General features: G+C 37.6%; 1 protein-coding gene, 1 long non-coding RNA gene and 1 other non-coding gene across 4 annotated transcripts in view; 2 read left to right on the plus strand and 1 right to left on the minus strand.

The window, feature by feature from the left end:
- anapc1 (anaphase promoting complex subunit 1) overlaps window positions 1-3118 on the minus strand; it is a 55486-nt gene extending 52368 nt beyond the window's left edge. For both annotated transcript variants that reach the window (XM_032541478.1, XM_032541477.1), the window contains exons 1-5: window positions 2933-3118; window positions 1470-1709; window positions 945-1109; window positions 555-597; window positions 344-441 (exon numbers count right to left, since the gene is read on the minus strand). In XM_032541478.1, coding sequence (XP_032397369.1) covers window positions 344-441; window positions 555-597; window positions 945-1109; window positions 1470-1685 — 522 coding nt within the window. In that variant the 5' untranslated portion in view covers window positions 1686-1709; window positions 2933-3118. The remainder of the gene's footprint in view (window positions 1-343; window positions 442-554; window positions 598-944; window positions 1110-1469; window positions 1710-2932) is intronic.
- The window catches only part of LOC116705353 (uncharacterized), a 15734-nt gene that overhangs the window by 2648 nt on the left and 1304 nt on the right, over window positions 1-11782 (plus strand). Inside the window, exon 2 of the long non-coding RNA XR_004335916.1 lies at window positions 9373-9376. This is a non-coding gene — a long non-coding RNA (uncharacterized LOC116705353). The remainder of the gene's footprint in view (window positions 1-9372; window positions 9377-11782) is intronic.
- On the plus strand, window positions 5498-5570 carry trnar-ccg (transfer RNA arginine (anticodon CCG)). The gene has a single exon. It is a non-coding gene; the product is annotated as a tRNA-Arg (tRNA).

Consider the following 11782-nt stretch of genomic DNA (forward strand, 5'->3'; position numbering starts at 1 on the left):
AACACCTCTCTAATATATATTTGCTGCTATCAGTGTGAAAAACAATTGTCTCATAATAATTAAAGCTAATTAAAAGGTATTTATTTAGAAGTGGGCTGGCTGCTAGTTTTCTATCTGTACACTATTTTCACATGGAGAGAAAAATCCTGAGACCAGAGCAAAAAACTGAATCGAGAGCAAAGACTCAGGTTTTGAGAGCGAGAAGAACAACGTTTTAAGAGAAACTTTTTTTGAAAATTCAAAAAAATGAAATTCAGCAGATGCTTTGGAACTTCTCTACCCATCTTGAATGCTCTCTTATGTGGGATACAACATTTCCCACCAGCGTTTCTCTCCTCCTCACCTGAAAGGGTAGAGGTGAGATAAAATCCTTCCCGGTTACAGTGTGAACGTTAACACAGCTACTCTGCACGATACACACTGTCTGCTCCACTTCCTCTTCTGTAAAACAAAAATAAAAGATTATGTATCTTCTTTATAGAACTACAATCAATAGATATGAATAGATGACTTGAAACAAGACATGCTTTTCAACATTTTGAATTACACAGTACCATCTGTCTTGTTCTGAGGGACAGCAAAGGTACACCATAAGGCCTGCAGACAGAATATGAAACAGATTATAATTCCACTTCCATTGTTTTTACAAATTAGTGTTTTTAATATAATGATGCATCCATACAAAAAGCCACAATTCTTATCTATTTCCCGAACTTGTATTTCTCAATTAAGTTGTTTGAAAAGCTTTTGTCTTACCTAAGAATGTGAATAACATGAGACATTTTAATTACCATCTAATTCGTCTAGTGAGTCTCAATATACTTATTGTAAAGCAAAAGGCCACTTTTACAGACAGAAATCAACATAGTGTCTTAGATCTGCCCTAAGGTAGAAGAGTGGTATCACGATAGCTTACGGCCTGAAAACAGCATTCAGTAACCGACCTGCTGCACTGGGCTGTCGACGGTGAAGGCCTTATATACGTTGGAGGCCTGGGTTCGACTGCCCTGGCTCCAGACAACCACAGTTCCTGCTGCGTAGAGCTCCTCTTCAAACTCAACATCTTCCTCCCTGACTCCCTTGCAGCCCTTCCTAAGCTGCCAGGATTCCTGCTAATCAAAAAATATCCATTAAGCCAACACACCAAGAACTGAATTAACAATACAAACTACAAGTTACATATATAGTATTATAAGTTTCATTGCTAAAGAAGTGATGCAACATTACATTTAACTTGGTACCAAGTCTAAAGTAATCAATAGATGGGACTATCTATTGTTGTTAAGTCAACAATCATTGTTAAAAATTTATTTTTAGTGCCATACAATGTAACACATTTTAAAGCAATAACACACCTTAAAAAACAATTTCCAAATTAAATTTCCTTACTTTCTTTTGTTGTATTTGTTCTCCTTCTAGCCTACTGCTGCTTTTATCCTCATTAATATTTTAATGCCATGCAATCTCACCCTCTCTCTTTCCTGCAGACTGACTTCCTGCAGCGACCCCACTAGGCCAGCGGCACCATCTGACGACCAGAGCTCAGAGGCGGGCTGGAGCTCTCGGAGCTGCAGGTTGAAGGCATTTGGATGGTTCCTGCAGTGCTCGCGGCCAAACGGGACAAACGACTGCAATTCCCCTGCTGCGATCATCGTGGCTGTCTCTTCATACACGACTTCCGACATGAGTTCCAGATATCAGCATTATTTCTAGGAAGAATAGGGGATGAGGAAGACAATTTCTTTTTTTTTTTTACAAAGCAAGAAACCTTATGTCATTTAACCTACTGCCCACAGCACAGTTCAATTGGTTTAACATATTCTACCAGACTCTGTCACTGTTTTTCATGTAGATAAGATAATGTAGAATGCAGGAGAGTTGAGACAAAAGAAGGAGGACTTTCTATGTCATAAAATAAATCTAGGACCATACCTACGAAAATGTTGTATAGCAAATATTTAAATCCATAAATTAAGGAACTTTTCACTACATGAGAATGAAGTGTGGAACCCAGAAACAGAACTGAGAAAGTGAACTGCCGCCTATAAAAACAACCCAGTTTTCCACCAAAATAATACTTATTATTATTATTACCCTTACATTGTAAACCTGGTGCAGCATGTTTTGTTAATACTGACTGTTGGGTTTTAATTGACGTTGGCAAGGTACCTTGGGTAAGTTAACCTAAAAAAAAGCCCAACTTACATGTGCATTTGTTCATACCTGTCATAACAAATAGCTATGGACTTAGACAATAAATAGACCAAAGTTGTGCAACTGTTGAGGCAGCGGTTGTCAAATTATGGTACTGGTGTACTGGTATTTAGTTGTACTTGAGGAGGTTGAGGTGTTCCATTTTAAAATCAAAAATGCATTTTACTTTCATTTAACGCCAAGTCTAAACATGTCATCACACTGGCTTGATGTGTGATAATGATCAGACTAGACATGTAGCCATAAGTGAATACCGTTAGTTTGTAGCTTTATTCTCATTTTACATACCACTAGGTTAGGTAGCATGAAACAATACCAAACAGGGTTGTATGCTAGCTATCTGTAACGTTATTCCTCACAACATGTAATTACATTGTTAGAAGTCGGTACAATATTCGACATACAAATCCCCAAAAAACAACTTGTATCTACTGTATGTGTATACTGTTGACTATGACAGATGCTACATGCTAGCAGCTAGCTGTAAATATTCAACTCACAAATTACCCCAAAACAAGGCAGTACTTCCTTGCCAATATGATTGTGTAAGTTATATGAATAAAAGTGTTTAAAGTTAGCTGTGAGTGAAAGGCTAGCTATAAAGTACTCTTCTAACGCTAAACGCACTCAGAGTACCGTTGCTTTCACTGGCTCTGCACGCTAGCTGATGTTAGCTTCAGCTAGCTTTGAGTTTGCAGTGAGACATTTAGCCGCTAACCTGATAGTATGGAATAGTCTGGCTCTTGTCGCTGAGTCCTTATCTTTCCTTAGTATGAGTCTTGCTTAAGCACAACGTCGTTACCGGTGCCAATATAAAAACAACTCAGATCAGGTGCCAAACTGCGGATTTGGCTACCGCAGGTTTTCAAATGAGCGCGGACATCTTTGCTGTCCCGGCATCCTCTTCCTCTACAAGTCAACCAATCAGCAGTGGGGAGGAAGGGAGGAGAGAGCTGATAGGCTGCTTTCAACAGCATACTTTCTCAAACTAACATCTGCTTCTGATGATGTGAAGAAGAAGAATACAGTAGGACAGCTGATTGTGCCATTTGTATGTGAATGTTATAGTCATATGTTGATACAGTGGCTTAACAGTAGCATAACTGTTTTGTTGTCTTACCATGAATTACAAGATAAACCTTTATAACACAGTGTCATTATTTTATTTGAAATTCTATCATATTCCATTCCTATTAAGGCTACTTTGAGCCCAGTTCAGACCAAAGATTCAAGACGAAATAGAACGTCGCAGGGAAATGTTGCAGCGGTCTGAACCGGCCCATCTCAGCTTTACTCAAGCCAGCTGATGGTTTTGCTGCAACTCAGCTGTTCAAGTCGCAGAGGTTGGTTTTACAACGTAAGGGATTCCACAGCTTTTCCACAGTTTCAACAGCCAATAAACAATTCGGCTGGTAAAGCCAACTGCAAACTATAGAAATAAAATGATCCATAATCCATTTTATTTTAATGTTACAAACAGCTGGTTGAAGTGGCAGTTTAAAGGAGAAATCCGGTCCACTTTTACCTGAATCTTGATTATTAGATGTCACAGAGTACTGTTGATAGAAGAAAAAAAAGACCAAAAATCTGTACTAGCAAACTCGAGTAGCTGTAGCTAATGGCCAGAGCTCCCAGTTAGCTAAAACGGCAGTTGTGGGGGCATGTTCTAATGAGTGCCTTTGTGCCTCTTAACAGACACAAAATGCAAGTCAAATTTCTGTGCAATGTGATCATTGGTTGCGTTGCAAAAAGTTGCAAGTTTCAACTCATCTTGTTGTGAATCTTTAGTCTGAACTGGGCTTCTGCTGAACTGTTTTATGTTCTCTGACTCAATGCTAGCTAGTTTTTGTCCACATGACAATAAAGAACTTGAATTTATATGTATTGGTCAATCAAACATTAATAGCTTATTTGCTTTTATTTTTGTAAAAGTGTTGGACTTAAAACAGGTAGGCCTACATCCTGCTGAGTCCTAAGACTAAGATTAAGTCCTAAGACTTTAATGTTTAAGTTTTGACTGACTATAGTTCCATTGAAGCCACCACACATAAAAGATAATGTATTATATAGCATGTACTATGTGTATTGATAAATGTATAAACATAAACATGTAAACATAATAATAAAAATAATATTTTTGTTGAATAACTTGAATAGGAAGCAAGATTACTGGGTTCCTGCTGTGTATTAAAGTCACCATACTTGTTATGTTGTTTATTTACTAGTTATTTGCTAGTACTGCTTTCAGACTTCATAACATGGTTAAATGTGGAGGATTTTAATGAACATTGCAGAGAGGAGCACTGTCACCCCAATTAGGAATAAATAAGATGATATTTATATGGGGAAGTGGTGAGTAATTGACAGCATCTGTTTAAAGTCACACACAGTCAAGATTCAGACTCAGAACAATCAATCATTTAATCATTTAACTAATATAGATTCTATTTTCATATTAGATTATTTTTTCATTTCAAATTTTTCTTCATATGTTTTCTTACGTGAATACTACTATTTGTAGAATGCTAGCTATTAAGGTCATTGCTTTAATTAGTAAGAACAAAAATTAATTAGAAAATATATCTGCATCAACTTTCTCTGATTACTTAATATATGTTTATTCTATGCAACAATGTTATTTAAAATGTAACCATGTCTTCTACTGTAGAACAGGAACGTCCACTGTAGAATAAAGTGTCAGGCTATTGACTAATATACAGACTACATACTGTACTGTAACTGTAACTTCTTCTGCATCTAAGAAATCAAATTCAAGAAAAGGTGGTCATGAAAAATTATACCTGAGCGGAAAATGAGAAATCTGGGCGTTAATGGATGTGATGAATGTTGCATGACAACACGGTATGATCTGACTGAGTTAACTCTCCCAGACAATATCAGTGCAGCCCCCTGGGTGGTGTCTGTGTGTGTGTGTGTTTGTGTGTGCGTGTGCGTGTGCGTGTACTTGTGTGTGTCATAAATAAATAAATAAAGAGAGGGTGACAACGCGTTATGTATTAAATGTAAAATAAAATGTTAAAAATAAAAGACAAAAAGTGTGCCTCAAAAAGTTTGACCCAAATGGATAAAAACAGATCATTAATGTTGGTATTTCCTCCTAATTTTACATTCATTTTTAACTCTCTGAATCACATTTGTTCCCTTTCCTGACCTCTATTTTGTGACTTTCTATATCAAAATGAACTTGATGATTGATCAATTTCTGGATAAAAAACAATAGTACAATGTGTTTTCTAACTCTATCTGAGTCAATGATGTACCTGACCCAGTGGCCTAATGGATAAGGCATCAGCCTCCGGAGCTGGGGATTGTGGGTTCAAGTCCCACCTGGGTTGATTCTCAAAGAGGTTTCTCTTATTTGTCCCTGCTTCACACACAACTGCCAAACTAGCAGTGACGGACATGGCAATGCAAAAATGTAAATAAAAACATTACAGGTGTACTGATACTATCTCCATTGTGTAATGTCAGAAAACAGCAAATCTTTTAGAAACATAGACAGAGTACATGTTCCAATAATTATTGGACAAGTTGTAATTATGAAATAAAATTGACCTGTTTCATGTTGCCTTTCCATGAAAACACAGAAATAAACATTGCAGTACTCAACAACTAACGCCCAGACAAAACCATGACAAACACCTCGTTAAATTAATTTAGCTGCAGCAGGTTGGCTGTTTGAGGTGAGGTCATCCTGCCATAACAGGCGCTCAGATTTCATTACTGCAGGGCTGCTAAAGCATCTATGAGCAACAACTGTCTGTGGTGACGCACTGCACCCGACTGGGGAGGGACACTGAGAGAGTCGCACTCTGGTGGTAGCATTCATACTTTGAGAAAAATGGCTTAAACTCTCCAACTAAACAGCAAAAGAAGACTGCACAGAGGTGATGCGCCCATGGTGTTTGCAATGTTTCAGTCCATTGTTGATCTTTCTCAGGCACAAAGTGAAAAATGCAGTTTACAAATGCATCAGAAACACCTGTACAATCTAATGCAATTCAATACTTAAGCCCTACAACACATCCTACCTTTGTGAAGCTCATAATGTTTAAGCATCACAGAGCGTCACTGGTCATTTTCAAGCCTGTAATTAGTGATTGTGTTAGATTGTATTGAAAGCTACTTCTAATATTGTATTCTAATCTTGCTTCAGATGCATTGTCATTGCACAAAACAGGATTACTATTACTATTACTGAATGCACGTGTAGCCCTTCCATTCTACAATTACAAAATACACTTACAGTATCAATATGATACAGTAAAAGTATCAAGGAAGAAAAACTACATTTACTGAAGCAAATATCCAATGCTTACTGTATGTATGTACACACAGTATGTAGTAGTACAGTAGTACAGTACATATGCAATGTGACTGTAAAGTTGAAGTCTAAAGAAAAGAGAAGTAGTGGGAGTGGCGTAAGGTTGGGTAGTGCAAAGGTATTCATCAAAACAAACATAAGAGTACAACACAAAAAGGGCAGATGCACTGTTTCCAGTGTAATCTGTAAAACATATGTAACATGTAAAGGAGAGATAAGTGAGAGGAGAGTGGAGTCAATAAAATGCAAAAACAACACATCCACTATTCACTGTATATTTACAAAAATTACCAAAAAGTTAGAGTCAACACCTCTACCACAGTGTCAACAGAGAAAACATCACCTTCACAAAATTGGAATTAGATACATCGTCATTGGTTCAAAAAGGCATTAAACCTTACTTTATTAGTTGAGATTAACTAAGTAATTAAGGAAAAAACTTTCTGCAGGGATTTTTGTAACATGCAGTCCATAGTTTATGACTGTGCATTCTCAGAAGTTGTGTGATTCCACTAGGAAAGGACCTCTCTCAAGACATTTTGACATGTCATAGTAGAAAGGCACAGCTGCAGCTAATGATGGCTCTGTTATATTTAGGTGTGCTGGTGACCCAGCATGCACAATAGCAGGGCACCACCTAAATGGAATGCAGCTATTACGTATCATGTTACAGTATTACTCTCACCAGTTTGATGAGTTAGAATGTCTGCAGAGAAAGAAGTGCGAGCATTGATGAAGACTTTACGCTGGTTTGACGCTATGACACCTTCCCTTACCCTAGAAAGAGCTTTCTGGTGATGTATGATTACATGATGCGGACATGATGCTGGAAGACAACTACTGAGTAATGTTGTTAATCAGTAATTAGATAGATAGATAGATAGATAGATAGATAGATAGATAGATAGATAGATAGATAGATAGATAGATAGATATCATCCAGTGTCGGATGACGTTGTTTCCCCGAACAGAGAGAGCAACGTAATCTGATTGGTCCCCATGAGAGCTGGACCCAAGTGCATTGAGGGGAAGGTTTTTGCTGGTTAATGAGAGCTAATGATTGAAATGTGACTGTGTATTTGAGTGTGTTATGTGCTAATTAAAGTTTCTAGATGGCATTGCTGTACGTAATGTCTGCCAAGGGGCTGAATCCAGGCCAAATGTATTTATGTATTTAGTTAATTTAGGATGCAATGAAGAGCTCTGGTCGTTTAATTGATCTGTACAGCTGTACAGGAGGCCGCACACCAAAAACAAGGCCTCCATTAAAGGAACCTCCAGGGAGCCGGGCTCTGACGAATGTTTGGATTGTGTGTGTGTGTGTGTGTGTGTGTGTGTGTGTGTGTGTGTGTGTGTGTGTGTGTGTGTGTGTGTGTGTGTGTGTGTGTGTGTGTGTGTGTGTGTGTGTGTGTGTGTGTGTGTGTGTGTGTGTGTGTGTGTGTGTGTGAGTGTGTGTGTGTGTGTAAAAAAAATGGAATTAGTCAAACAGATGAGTCCCTATTTGTCTGTGTTGCTGTGTTTGTTTGAAATTAAATTTTTGCTAAATACCAAAACCACTGAACAATGGACTCCTGCAGGATTGTGTGCAAGGATTAGTTATTGTGAGGAAAGTACATTTTGTTAACCTAAGAATGGTTCAACATCTGGGGAAATACACATATCTGCTTTATGTCTGAGAGCCAGATAAGAAGAACGACACTAAGACCAGAAGCACATGGAAAAACAAAAATACACCGCTGTGTTGTGTGTGTTGTGTTCAACAGCAAAAAACAAAAAATTGACCTTGTTTGTTTAATGCATACATAAACTGAAAATGCTTTGCTATTCCTGCTATTTTTTTTAAATTATTATCATACCTACTCTCCCTGATGTTTTAAATATCTCTGTCTCATGTCACATGGCTGCCAAGGCACCTTACAGTTGCATCTGAATTAAATCAATTCTTAATCAATTCAGCTAATTTAAAAGGAACTTAAGTGTGTTTGGTTTAGTTTCACTTGATTACAAACTGCTACAAATATGTAACACAGCAGCAAGAAGCTACTTTAAGAAGGATATTTATATGGTGTGACCACAAGGTTAACTGTGGGGTAAACCATCTTAGAATAACGCATTAATGAACCCAAGTTGGAATAACGGGAGTCGTGTATTCTTCCCATACTGCTCATAGAGCATGAATGCAGCATTATCTCTGCTTTAAAGAGCCAGGCTAGCTGTTTCCCTGCTACTTCCAGTCTTAATGCTAAGCTAGGCAAACCATAGTCTAACTGCAGCTCCATACATTATGTGACATTAATATCAATCGACTCAGCTTGAAAAGAAAGCAAAACATTTTTTACAAAATGATGAATTGTTCTTTTGACTTTGACAAAACTGAAAACCTAGTAGCTAAAATGGTAAAACTGGCATTTATGTCTAGTAAATGCTAGTATCCTGTTCATCTGGGAAAAAGTTATGTTAACACTTTTGTGTTGTAAACACATAATTATTGTCTTATTTATTATTACAGTGTTAATGAAGCTCATTTCCCAGATTTCATCCGCTGTGTTGACCCATTGTCTCCATTTTCAGCTCTGAAGCAGCCTGTCTCCTGCTGCAGTAAACCAGGTTTGGCCATCAGGGGAGTTTAGCTGTAATTTATCTGAGTAATCTCCTCTGGTTGTGGACTGCAATCCATCACCAAACCCAACTGGGTCCTCACTGAGCCAGGAGCAGAAGCGTCTTCCCGCACGGGAGACCGAAACCTGTGTGACACTGGCACCTATGACGACATTTCAGATGAGTGTAAAGGACTGTCATTTTTTTCTGTGGAGGGATGTCTTGAAACAGTCATCACTGCACAAAGTATGATGGCTTCTTTCTTCATACAGAGAAGTAATCCATATTTTAACACACACTGATGCATTTCTGATGTGTTTTTTAACTCTATTTTATAGTATTTCTTAGCATGAATTTATCTCCATCACACACAAACAAGCATATACATTTTTTAGTTCACTTTGCTACACTATATGCATCAGCCGTTATATGTGTCAAATATACACAAACAATAGAAAGCATTCACATATTTCATGTCAGTCTTGGTCATGAAAGGCAATGTTGAGATTCAGGATAAAAAACAAATGTAGGCCTGTTGTTGTTTTGTGCCAGTAAGATTGAATTAGCATGCTTTCACATTACTTTTTTTATAAAGGTGATATTTTAATCCTGTTTTTAAAAGATGTCTTAATCATAAATTGAACATTTTAGCTTTTTTTATGAACTACATCATGTACATGAATCTTATTGTCTACTACTCTGTATTGTGATCCAGATTAAAGAGTTTCAAACATTTAAATGTAAGTGAAATAACACGTTTAGAGAACCATGAAGCTTTAATAGTGGTAAACGCTCTCTGGGTCCAGCTTTGAGCCATAGCTTTAACGATGATACTACTTTTTATGTCTCTGGATGCATTTGAAAGGCATGTGAAACAGTGATCTCAGCACAGTTATGGTTAGAAAATATCCAATTGTTACAATTTGCACGTACTTGTGCAAAAGTATCTTGAGAAAATGTGCAACCAGGCCAACTTAGAATACTTCTTCTTTTATCAATTAGACATGCAGCATTTTAGCTCAACAATAATTTTACTATTCAACATAACTTTAAACTGCTTGCAAAAACTGCTTGGAAAAACGGATTCTTAACACTATCCAATTTAATTCTACCAGGAACACAATCTTGTTGTATTTTTTTAAACTTTGTTTTGGGGCATTGTAAACCTTTATTTAGGACAGCGGAAGACTTGAAAGGGGAGAGAGGGGGGGGACACGCAGCAAAGGACCGCAGGTTGGAGTCCAACCTGGGTCGCTGCATCGAGGAGTAAACCTACAAATACTGGCACCAGTTCTACCAGGTGAGCTACCCTGGCGCCTCTTGTTTTTTATTTTGTGAATGGTAAACTTTTGTTCTTTCTGATGATTATATTTTGTAGTTTAAGTGTCCTACAGCAAAACAAATAAATTTAACATTTACATTACGACATATTACTAAACTGATTGGAAAACTGGGTAGGACTTTCTGGCTCAGTACTAAACTGGTTTGAAACCTACTTACAGAATAGGGATTACTTTGTGACAATAGGTTTATACATCCGAGCATACAAATATGACTGTGGAGTTCCCCAAGGCTCTATTCTGGGGCCTCTTCTGTTTAACATCTACATGCTCCCCACTGGCCAGATTATGGAGAACAACAAAATAAGTTACCATAGTTATGCGGACGACACACAAATTACATAACCTTATCGCCAGGGGACTATAGTCCAATACAAAACTGACTAAGTGCATCGAACAAATAACGGCTGGATGCCAGAACTTCTGAAATTAAATAAAGGAAACTGAGGTGGTTGTTTTTGGAGCAAGAGGGATAATTAAGTCTGCGCTCAGCTTCAACAACAATGTTAAAAACAACGACAAAGCCAGAAATCTTGGTGTAGTCATGGACTCAGACCTGAACTTAACAGCCACATTAAGACAATTACAAAGTCAGCCTATATCACCTTAAGATATATCAAGGGTTAAGGACTTAGTGTCAACAGGATTTGGAAAACCTGTCCTGCCTTATCTTCAGTAGACTTGACTACTGAACGGTGTCTTTACAGGTCTCCCTAAAAAATCATCAGACGCTGCAGCTGATTCAGAACGCTGCTGCTCGAGTCCTCACTAGACCAAGAGACTGGATCACATCACTCCAGTTCTGAAGTCTTTACACTGGCTTCCTGTGTCTCAAAGAATTGATTTCAAAGTACTCTTGCTAGTTTATAAATCACTTAACGGTTTAGTCCAATATATTTCTGATCTGCTACTACACTATGAACCCACCCAGACCTCTCAGGTCTCTGACAGGTCTACTTTCTGTCCCCAGAGTCAGAACTAAACAGGGTGAAGCAGCTTTCAGTTTCTATGCTCCTCATACTGGAATAAACCCCAGAAACCTGTAGATCCTCTGCTACTCTCAGTTCTTTAAATCAAGGCTGAAGACCTTTCTTTTTGATGGGCCTTTCTTTAAATGACTACTCATTTCTTTAAATTTCTTATGCTGCACTGTAACTTTTATTCTTGTGTTTTTTGTTTCTATTTGTTTTTAATTGTCTATTCATGTGTTTTACCGGTTTTTAATCATTATGATTTTTAACTGTTTTTGCTTGTGTTTTATCTGTTTAACTGATTTTGTGTAAAG

Source organism: Etheostoma spectabile, chromosome 17, assembly GCF_008692095.1.
Source record: "Etheostoma spectabile isolate EspeVRDwgs_2016 chromosome 17, UIUC_Espe_1.0, whole genome shotgun sequence".
NCBI classification, from domain to species: Eukaryota; Metazoa; Chordata; class Actinopteri; order Perciformes; family Percidae; genus Etheostoma; species Etheostoma spectabile.